Source organism: Neolamprologus brichardi, chromosome 12 (genome assembly GCF_056152115.1).
Source record: "Neolamprologus brichardi isolate AB-2024 chromosome 12, ASM5615211v1, whole genome shotgun sequence".
Taxonomy (NCBI): domain Eukaryota; kingdom Metazoa; phylum Chordata; class Actinopteri; order Cichliformes; family Cichlidae; genus Neolamprologus; species Neolamprologus brichardi.
This window is the reverse complement of record NC_142115.1, coordinates 18552186-18563586: the sequence shown is the minus strand read 5'-3', so window position 1 is coordinate 18563586 and position 11401 is coordinate 18552186. Positions and strand designations below refer to the sequence as shown.

General features: G+C 40.3%; 2 protein-coding genes across 2 annotated transcripts; both read left to right on the top strand.

Annotated features, from left to right (window-relative positions):
• Nucleotides 1-1748: 1748 nt before the first annotated feature.
• On the top strand, nt 1749-3990 carry LOC102793423 (arrestin domain-containing protein 3-like). The gene is made up of 6 exons (XM_035904929.2): nt 1749-2007; nt 2098-2158; nt 2246-2387; nt 2508-2598; nt 2967-3226; nt 3733-3990. Exons 1-6 carry the CDS (start codon nt 1749-1751, stop codon nt 3988-3990), a joined length of 1071 nt encoding a protein of 356 aa, XP_035760822.2.
• A 1362-nt stretch (nt 3991-5352) lies between these two features.
• On the top strand, nt 5353-7187 carry LOC118453735 (arrestin domain-containing protein 3-like). Its single transcript, XM_035904927.1, has 6 exons — nt 5353-5608; nt 5710-5770; nt 5875-6046; nt 6163-6250; nt 6336-6592; nt 7056-7187. The coding sequence occupies exons 1-6, from the start codon at nt 5353-5355 to the stop codon at nt 7185-7187; spliced, it is 966 nt and encodes a 321-aa protein (XP_035760820.1).
• Nucleotides 7188-11401: the final 4214 nt, after the last annotated feature.

The window sequence follows — 11401 nt, the reverse complement described above, 5'->3', positions numbered from 1 at the left end:
CGATCTCGTTCTTTCGGTCACTACCCACAGCTCGTGACCGTAGGTGAGGGGCGTAGATCGACCAGTAAATTGAGAGCTTTGCTTTTACAATCAGCTCTCTCTTCACCACAACAGACCGGTACAGCGTCCGCATTACTGCAGCTGCAGCCCCAATCCGTCTGTCGATCTCCCACTCCCTTCTCCCATCACTCGTGAACAAGACCCCGAGATACTTAAATGCCACTTGGGGCAGGGTCTTGTCCCTGACCCGGAGTGGGCACTCCACCCTTTTCCGGCTGAGGACCATGGTCTCAGATTTGGAGGTGCTGATTCTCATTCCCACTGCTTCACACTCGGCTGCAAACAGTTCCAGGGCGAGCTGAAGGCCATCACCTGATGAAGACAACAGGATCAGGCCACTTTTGTGCAGTGCATGACTAATAGTTGTCCTATGGACAGATTCCCCCACCTGAGCTGTAGATCTCTGCAGCTCGTCCAGAGTCACCATGGGCCTCTTGGCTGCATTTCTGATCAGCGCTCTCCTTGTTTGGCCTGTGAGTTTAGGTGGACGGCCTTGTCTTGGTAGGTTTACAGTTGTGCCATACTCCTTCCATTTTTGAATGATCGCTTGAACCGTGCTCTGTGGGATGTTCAAGGGTTGGGAAATCTTTTTGTAGCCTAAGCCTGCTTTAAATTTCTCAATAACTTTATCCCTGACCTGTCTGGTGTGTTCTTTGGACTTCATGGTGTTGTTGCTCCCAATATTCTCTTAGACAACCTCTGAGGCCGTCACAGAGCAGCTGTATTTGTACTGACATTAGATTACACACAGGTGCACTCTATTTAGTCATTAGCACTCATACAGGCAATGTCTATGGGCAACTGACTGCACTCAGAGCAAAGGGGGCTGAATAATTACACACACCCCACTTTGCAGTTATTTATTTGTAAAAAATGTTTGGAATCATGTATGATTTTCGTTCCACTTCTCACGTGTGCACCACTTTGTGTTGGTCTTTCATGTGGAATTCCAATAAAATTGATTCATGTTTGTGGCTGTAATTTGACAAAATGTGGGAAAGTTCAAGGGGCCGAATACTTTTGCAAGCCACTGTATCCCCAGTCTCCCTCAGAATGCTGTTGAAGCTCTGCCGGATTAATATAATCTTGCTTCCCCGTTTAGCTGTGCCTCTCTTCCTGTTTTATTTTGGTTATTATTTCTACACTCATCACATCCTGTCTGCCAGGCAGCTATACTGTAACACTTACAGTCGTTATAGCACTTAATCCAAAGCAAGGGTCGGATACTATTCCCTTCTTATGGTCAGATGAAGGTTAAGGGATGTTTGCTGTTTTTTGTTATTTGAAAGAGTTGCTTAAAGTAGATTTTTGACTTTTTTAGTATTTAGACACAATTAAAAGCTTTCACCAGTATGTCCATTAAAAATCTTGATTTGATAAAAAAGGTGCCTAAAGTAGTTCTATGTTGCCCTCAAAAATATTCCCTTAGTAATTATACTGCATCACATTGCTTTCACACAATACAATATGACTGGATTGTATTGCCTATAGTCAAGACTGTTTCCAGTCAGTAACTTAACACCCATTGTCACACTGGAGATCAGTCTCGAGATCAGCTAACAGCCCAGATCTATGCTGTGCTAACCTAAAATGGTCCAAGAAGGAATGCTCTGTTCCTCGAAAGAAAATACATTTCATTTTACTTTTTGCAACAGATTTTTTTTTATCCCACTTTTTGCCATCTGAAAATGACCATTACAAGATTCTCAATCGAATACGATGCCATCAACAGCAAAAACACCTTCACGAATGGAGATGTCATTAATGGAAGAATTATTGTGGAGGTGTCTGGTGAAACCAAAATCCAATCGCTGATTTTTAGTGGACAAGGAAGAGCGAACGTATACTGGACTGAGAATTATGGAGAGGGTGATTACCGCGATTACCGGGCTACTGAGACATATTATGACATCCAACAAGATATCTTGAGAGAATCAAGACACGATGGTGATGTATTGAATTAACACAGTTGCTGACATGTGATACATTGTTCCTTGTTTAACAGACTGTTCAAAACAACACCTACTTCTTTTCCAGGCACTGAAGTAATTGAAAAAGGAAGACATGTGTATCCTTTTTTGTTCAGGATTCCTGATGGGTACCTCTTCTTTTCCTCATCTGATGTTTAGATTTACATTCTGCTTCTTCATGGGTCATTTGAATGTTTTTGTATTGTATTTTACAGAATACTGCCATCAACCTATAAAGGAGCCCATGGCAAAATTGTTCATAAGGTGGAAGCAGAGCTGACACAATCAATTACAAGAAAAACCAAGGCCCACTTCACTTTTGTGTCCAAGGCAGACATGGGTATTCCTGGACTTCTGGTAAGAAATCATTAATCCTAAAAAAACAACAACAACCATTTAATTTCATAATTGATAGTGTTCAGGCAGACGAGATCATTACCTTAAAGCACATTTATAATGTGGGCGTCTGCTTTTTAGGAACCTCAGTATACTTGTAAGGATAAATCTGTTTTGGGCTCTGGAAAGGTTTCAGTAGATGTCCATACCACTCGGATGGGATACATCCAAGGTAATTATCTTTACTTGGCTTACTGCCTTTCAGTATTTCTGCCCTCTCCCTTATTTTTATTTTTTGGAAAGTGACTATAAGTTTGGTTGAGTAAAGCGCTTTCACTCCTCATACAAAGCAGTATTTTTAAATGATACTTCCCATCATTTAAAAATACTGCTTTATTTCATCCCAGCTCCCAGCTACTTAAAGTGCTTGTAAACAGGAAACCAGTGTGCATGATTTAGTGAGGGGTGTTTCTGTGGAACTGATCCTTTGATTATTGAAAGGAACTTATAGCTCCTGTAGAGAGATATTATGTAGGTGTCAGGAAATGTCTTTCTGTGCTTGGCAGTGATTTATACAGGATAACTTTCTGTACTTTACAGGCGAAGCTCTCGTGGTCACAGTTGAAATCAACAACAACTCGAGTCGCACAGTGAAGCCCAAATTCATACTGTATCAGAAACACAGTTTCTTCGCCCAGGGCCAGAGGACAGTTTACACACACGACATCCTTAAGGATAAGGCCGAGGCTGTTGAAGCATCTTCTGGCAGAAAAACTGTGACCAAGGTGATCACCATCCCTAGAGACCTACCCCCCTCCATCTTGAACAGCCACATCATCAACCTGGAGTACATGCTGAAGGTAAACAACTTGTAGAGCTGTCCTTTTGTTTGTGTACTTGAGTACTGTTTAAGTAATATAACTAATGGTAGGAAGCTTGGATGGCTTGTCTTTGTTTTATTTTGGTTGTTTTATTTGGGCTGTTAGTTGGTTAGTGGCGCCTCTTTTCTGTCACAGGTAACTGTAACAAATCATTTTTTTGGAAAACTGGTTTTCTTCTTTTTATCGTCTTTTTAACGTTCACAAAAGGAAATACAACAAAGGATGTAAGTACTCAAAGGAACTAAAGTACTTCCATTTAAAGGAAGAAAAGCACTCATTAAGAGGCAAGTGCAAACACTAATGGGGAAAAAACAAAGAGTGAGAAGCTTGGATTAAAGCACGAGAGCCCTCTAGTGACAAAACAGGGCAACAACAAAGCCCTGCTGATATAAATACTTCCTAATCATGCAAATCAACATCTACATTCACTGAAACAAACAAACAAAGCTAAACAATACTGTTTGTGTGTTATTTTGTTTCCACAGGTCCAACTGAAAATCAAATGTTCCATTGATCCAAAGCTCAAACTTCCTATAGTTATCATGCCTGCGGTTGTGAAACAACCACATGCTTCTGCTGGCATTGGATTTGACACTTTTAGGAACCCAGAAAATCCAGCCTGGGGAACTACACCCCAGCAAACACCACCCCATTGTGGAGATCTTCCACCTCCCTATGGAGCACATGCGACGTACCCCACTACCACTCTCGATGATGATGGTATTGAGATGTTAACTTTTTGAACTGTGTGGATCAAAGTGTAGGGAGTACTTTCTAACAGACCCATAAAGATATATTGTATTTTCAGTGAGGAGCTTGTTTCAACAGCAGGAAAGACCCCACTATTTGAGGGAGTCCTCGGGACCCACATGGTTCAAAAAGTATTTTGACCAGAGTTACAGTCTTGGAAAATTATGTATGATTAGAAGTGAAACCATTTACCTGTCTGTGGAGAATTCTCCCACATTTCAACTGATCTAATGTAATCTACTGTCTCTGTGTTTAGTCTGTGTAGATTATCTCCCCACTAAAACGCAGTTAGTATTAAAATAAAACCCACAAAACACTTAAAGATTTAAAACTCTTTTACCTGGTCATTTGATGTCAGTTTGGCTCTTTCTCTGTATGTCACTCACTCGCTGATACACACACACACACACACATACACACTGAAAATATTCAGCTTTTTCATTTGAGATTCTTGAGTTTAGACATTTAAAATAGATATTCCAAGTCTTCCTGTGATTTAAAGAATATGAGCATTCAATATTTATTCAGATGTGTGCTAGTTTCTTTTGTCATTAGACAGTTTTTCTTATGTACATTTTCAAGATGTTGAGCTAGTTTTCAAGTTCTTCTGTGTGAATTTCAGTTCTGCACTTTGACTGTCAGGTGAATGATTTAGTGTATTTCAGCACTTTTTAACTAAACTGATTCACACAAAGTTGTGCTAAAACCTTTAATTATTAATTTTTTAAGTTTTATTGCTTAAACACTGTATATCAAATGCAGTATGACACACTGAACAAGTTGGATTGGTCTCTGTTTTCAGACTTTCACTCTTAACACTTAATTCAAAACAAAGTTTCCATCTTATGTACCTTTTATGGTTAGGATAAGGTTAAATTAATTTTATTGTGACTGAGTATTCAAACACATTCAAAATCTTTCACCTTTAACGTCATATTAGAACATTAAAAAAACAGTCATCTGATAAAAATCAACACAAAAGTGACATCATGTTGCCCTCAAAAATCTGTTGTTTGAATTTTCTACACCAATTTTTCATCACTTAGCTTGATCATTAAGTAATACAATACGATACCATTACCAGTGACACAGGTAGAGGCTAGAGTTACCTTTGTGAAAGCAACACCTGCAGGCTTGATCACATGATACTGTGTGACGCAGATACAGCTTCAGAAGAAGGTCCACTGCTCCACTGAGTACGCCTGCCTTACTGGCATCCTTATTCATCAAGGAAAGACTCCATCTCAGCGGATCAAGTCAAACCTGCTTGCAGTAAATTGTTGGGATTTAATTTCAACCAAACGAGGATTCTCTCACTTTCACTCCATAAGAAGACTGTTTGATATATCCTTCTAATGACCGTCAAGCATCTCTTTGTGGAATTCAACAAGGTGAACGAACAAGGCACCTTCTCCCCCGGGGACATCCTCTCTGGAAATGTGATAGTGGTGACCAGCAAGGAAATCAAAGTGCAGTGTTTTTCGGTCAAAGCCAAAGGGAAGGCTAAGGTAACTTGGCATGAAAAAGAAGGAGAGGATATTGTGGCCCACAGCAACAAGAAGAAATACTTTTATTTTGAGCACATTATTCTTCAAGATAAAAAGGGAGATGGTTAGTATTGTCCCAGTAAAGTTTCTGAGCTGATAGATATATAATTGCTGTTATAAATACTGACGAACATACAGGTAACATAAAGTGTTTCTTTTTATAAGGTTCAGTAACCATCAGCCCTGGGAGGAATGTGTATTCATTCAACTTTGTAATTCCAGATGTGTATGTGTTCCCCTCTAACATGATCTCTAATAATAAATCTATATTATGTAAACACTTTCTTTCCATATGTTTGAATGAAATCATTTCCCTCTGTGTTCTTTCAGAGACATGCCTTCATCTTATGAAGGGAAATGGGGCAGGATCATATACAGTTTGCGAGCACAGCTTACTCAGTCGATTTGGCTTGTACACAAAACCAAGACTGAGTTTCCTTTTCGGACCAAGTCTGAGTTCCCCTTTGCCTCCAAATCAGAAATGATTATCATTGGACTTCAGGTAAAAGACAAAAAAAAAAAACAACTTTTTTTTTTTGGACTGATCTTAACTTCAGCTCTCCTAAATGTGTGATGACTTCATTGCCTTTTTTTAAAAAATTATTATTATTGTACTAGGAGCAACAACACGCAACTAGGATTTCATTTTATGGCTCTGGAAAGGTAACTATGAATGTTACCTCAGAAAAAATGGGATTAAAGCAAGGTAAACTGATGTCTCACAGACTATATTTTCCTAAATTTTGTTAACTGAGACATAAATAATGTGTTTTTTTTAAAAACATACACAGGTGAGGCAATGGGAGTCTCTGTGGAAGTGCTCAATGATTCAGCACATGCAGTAATACCCAAATTCTACCTGTGTGAGAAGCAGACCTTTGTTGCTCAGTCAAAGAGGAAAGTGCACACAAATGACATCCTGTTTGGGACAGGAGAGCCTGTTCCGGCTGAAACCAGTCAGACCACCACCAAAGTTCTTAGTATCCCTCCGCAGCTCCCTCCTACCTTCTTCAACTGCTGCATGATGAAGCTGGAGTACCGACTCAAGGTACAGACTGTGTTTAAAGACATAGTATAATGATATGGCCTTACACCAGGTTACATTACAGAATAATACCGTATTTTAAGATGAAACAGTGTAACATTGAGACAATAAGTCAAATGAGATCTGAGGTTTTTTGGGATACATTTGCACAGCGATAACAGCACCGCACAGTGGCTGCATACTGGGGACAGGAAGTGTGAGAGGGAGGAAAGGGGAGATTTCCTCATGGCTTGTCCACACACTGATGAGACCACATAAAGCGTCACATTGCAGTCCAACCTGTTCCATGCCATCCGCTCAAACAGATTTAAGCCAGTGCTTTCAGTAAACACTGGTCCTGTGGTGGAGACACAGAGTGCATTATACAATCTAGTCTACAGAAGAAGTAGATTTTGATTAAAGGCAAAATCAGACACAACTTAAAAAGAATGTAAGTAATCAAAGTATCTTTATTTTATTTGTACAGGTTACCCTTGATGTCCCTCTGTCAAGAGAGCCTGTAATCAAACTCCCTCTGGTCATCCTGCTGGGTTCACCAAAACCACATGAGAAAAAGACGAAAAAGAGATCCATCTGGTTTAGAAAGCTTCCTAGTTAGAAGGATGTGTTAGATCACCAGGAAGTGGCTTGCATGTTCTTTGAAATGAATATCAGGACTGAAAATAAAAACATGAGCAACTCTGCTCCTCATCGCTGAGTTTAAATAAGTGGATGTTTGAACTACCTCAAGTGGGCAACTTCCCAAGTATCCACTAGGTGGAGATGTGGGCCACGTTAGAGAGTAGAAAAAGCCCCTCAGTAGTCTCAGGGGCTCAGTTGAGCAATCTGAGGCTTTTTCACCTTTTTCTCTACAAAAATCTAAATGAGAGAGTGTGTATTCTTCAGCACTGTATCCCACAACCAAAGAAAGTAATGCAGGTATCACTTTACAGCAATAAAAGCACAAGAAGCCGATCGATCTTACAGATTTCACAACTTAATGCATTTAAAACCACACTCAAATATCAAAAACTCAATACACACCCGTGCCCTTTTATATTCATTACTGATGACCATTGTAACTGAAACTTGACCAGAGGCCAACTGGCTTACAAAATAAACAAAAACATTTTTAGCGACTGAAATAAGATGGTTGTAGTTAAGATTTCCTGGATTTGGGTTTTAATATTTCCTCCTGTCCTACTGAACAGCACCTGTCAGATCAAGCATCAGCACCAGGAACTACTGCCTCTGGAGTTTATCTGATTATTTGCTTGAAGGAAAAATATGACTAGCAAAATCTAAAATAAATAAATAAAAAAATAATAATCCCAAGATAGATTTAAACATTTAGATAAAAATAAAAAAATGCTTAATTTAAAATCTATTTTATTAACAACTGCAATTATTTTGATGAAAAAAACTCATTCTTGGAAAATGAAAACTGTAGCTGATCAGTAGGAATTAGAGATTTTTATTTATTTATAGTAAGATAAATTTAGAGTTAAATGTGTCTTTCACTACACACAGCTCCACTTTTTTTTTATTCCAAATTAGGCAGTTAGGTCAAAGCCGGATGTTTATTAAATATACCTCTGTACACCATAACGGGGGATTTTCAATCAAACAATCAAGATCTGACCGAAGTGCAGACTGTAATTCAAGGGTTTTCACAAAGCCCTCGTTTTTTTAGTAACTGGACAGACTAAGATAATATTTAATAATATTAAATAATTAAAAGGATTATTTTTAATACTTGTTTTAAATCCTGTGAAGTCAGTGACAACCTTAACACCCACTGTTAGGCCTTTATTGCAGACGCCGGCAGCTGCTGCTTGTCTGTGAATCTCTCTGCTTTCAGTTTTGTCTTCAATAAATGAAAAGCTGCTTTATTGGGTTGGGATCACGTGACTGACTTGACCTTTGACGGATATCCCATTTCTTTGCCTCGATAACCTCCTGGGTTGCTTTTGCATATGCTCTGGGTCACGAGAGTATAGCCCTGCTACTTTCATCAGCAGTCATATCATCAGTAAACGCTAGCTGGCATTGGCAGCTATACATTCCCACGCCTGCACCGTGTTTGAAGCATGATGCGGTATGCTTTAAGTCATGAGCTGAGCTCCTTTCCTCTTTTCTCTTCCCATCATTCTGGTAGAAGATCATTTCTATTTAATCTGTTTTAGGTTATTTTAGATGTTTTCTGTCTAATCTAGCCTTTCTGTTATTGAGTGTAACTAGTGGTGAGTATTATGCTGTAAACCCTCTGAATTTACATTCATTGAGGTGTCTCTTGATTGTAGACTCTGGCAATGGTACGCCTAGATACTTTAGAGTCCTCTGCATCTTGATAGATGCTGTGAAGGGTTTCTTTGTGTTTTTTTTTTACAGCAGCCCTGAAAGGTCAAATGCACTCGAACTTAAGAAAACACAGCAAATAGTACAATGATGCTGTAACACACGAAACACAAGGAAAGGGCCAATGAAAAAAATCTGTGATCATCCACTCAGGTGTTTTCTGTGGATTTGTCCCCTCCTAAAGTTTTTGTTGTCACTCTGACGGGTTTATTTTCAGCCTAATAATGGCCACCTTTACTTTCATTGACATTTCTTAGACCTCATATTGAAAATTGTCAAATTTACTATGGCAGTTTAATTTAACTTAAGGCACTAACTGGCCATAAATCCAAATGTCAGGCAATTGTTCAATAACTTTTGAGCCTCTGAAAATGGAAAACGATGCAAACCCCCCAAAACAAAACAAAAAAAGCCCGTAATTCCTGGACAGTTAATGCAATACTTCTGTTATACCACTTGAATTAAATTCTGCACCTCAGTCAGATCTTGATTTTAAAAAGAGTCACAATTCAAAAAAAATTTGGTAACTGCTGCTTTAAATACTAATCATGTGTTGTATTATCAACATACAGTCTTTGTTAAATAGGCAACAGGCTTCTACACCCATCCAATCAAAAAGAACAAATTTCACATATCTCTGTGCATAATTGTGAAGTACAAAGTACCATTAAATGGACACACATTGTAAGTTAAGTACCTAACCACAGTTCTTGTACAGTAGAGTAAGATTCTTCCTGACATAGTTGTATGAAATAATCAGAATTTTGATCTGGTCTAAACTAGTTCTTTAAAACAAACTTTCTCTTATATGAGAGACTGCTTAATTACATAATTCCTTATCTCCAAATCTCCCTCAGTCTTGTGTGGAACATTTACACAGCGCAGCGGTGGCGAGACACAGTGACTCAGAAGGAGCTGAGAATCAGATGGTAGGGCTTTCTCAAGCTCGTCGTTGTCCGTGGACTCGTTTTGCAACAGAGGAAAGTATTTAACAAAGGCACATTCATGACTCTAACAGAACATGTGTTACCCAACCAGCGGTTCTTAAGTGAAACCAGGCCCATGTTCCTGACAGAGACTCAGACATCTTTCCTTGCCTAGGAAGGAACAACATCTTGAGAGCTGAGCATTTTATGGTTGAGATTCATCCTAGAAACATTTGACTATTGCGGGACCACATACAGCACACCCACCTACCCACAGGGAGAGAAAGAGAGGTAGCGGGAGAGAGAGAGCAGTGTCTGGTTCTGACTCAGCACAAACAGGGCTTCACGATTTCACAGTCAGCCCACAAAACAGAGGAAAAAAAATGACAGAAAAGATCTCAGCATTAATAATACAAAAACATGAGCGTGACCTGCACTGATTCTAATGTTCTGGCCTGCCTGCCCACCGCACTGCTATTTATGTAATTGGAAAATTAAAAATCATATTTCAACCCACATCTGTTGCAGCTGACTTGTCAGCGTGTGTGACTTGAGTGTGTTAGGAAGTCTATTAACATTTGAGTGGAAACATAAAATGATATATGTCACAAATGGCTTTTAGTATATCAATTATTGTAAGTAACTGTAATACTTTGACAGTACAATGACTATGTGGGCACAGGAAGACTGGCAGCGGTTGACGTATGTCAACGCAAGCTGGAAAGAAGGAGGAAATTACAGGATCTAAACGGTTTACGGTTGAATACAATAGAAATCTGGAGTGTGGTCAAACACAGACAAATCAAGCTAATTCTGCCTCCCCCGCCTGCATGGAGATATCTGCAAAAAGCAGCGACAGTGTAGGCCATGTTCTTCAGTATACCAGCATACAAGCTGTCAGTATGGTTGGGAATGATGAAGTGCAGTGTGTGACAGATTCCTCTAATTCCGGGAACACCTGCATGAAGGCGTCTCTACAGGGCAGCAGTTTGGTTCAGTTTTTTGGCTGCACTCATGGTCTTGGCTGCTCTGTAGCAGAGCCTGCCTGGTAACCAGTCTGGCTCCATGTACAGTGCAGGCTTGTCAGCCAGCCAGCTCTCTACACACACACACACACACACACACACACACACACACACACAGGCAGACACTCAACACGCGCCGCAGCCTTTCCTGGGTTTTGGAGACAGGGTAGAGGGAGGTGTGGCCTGTGGCACCTCCCACCTCCGTAGCCAGAGCGAGTACCATGACAACCATGTGAGCCTGCCGGCGACTCCCTGTCTTCATCGGCCACGGTTGCCATGGCAACTCCCCATGGGGCTCCCGCAGATCAGCGGGATGGGCGTCCAGTTGACTAACCCTCTCCCAGCTGGGGAACGGCTGAGGGAGTGCGAGAGAGAGAGAGGAGTGAAGAGGAAGGGAGGGTGCATGAATGTGTAGGATGGCACAGCAGCGCCTGGAGAGAGAGAGAGCGAGAGAGAGAGAGAGAGGGAGAGGAAGGAGAGAGACTTCAGAAGGAAAGACACGGGAGACGGGGAGTCTGACCTGC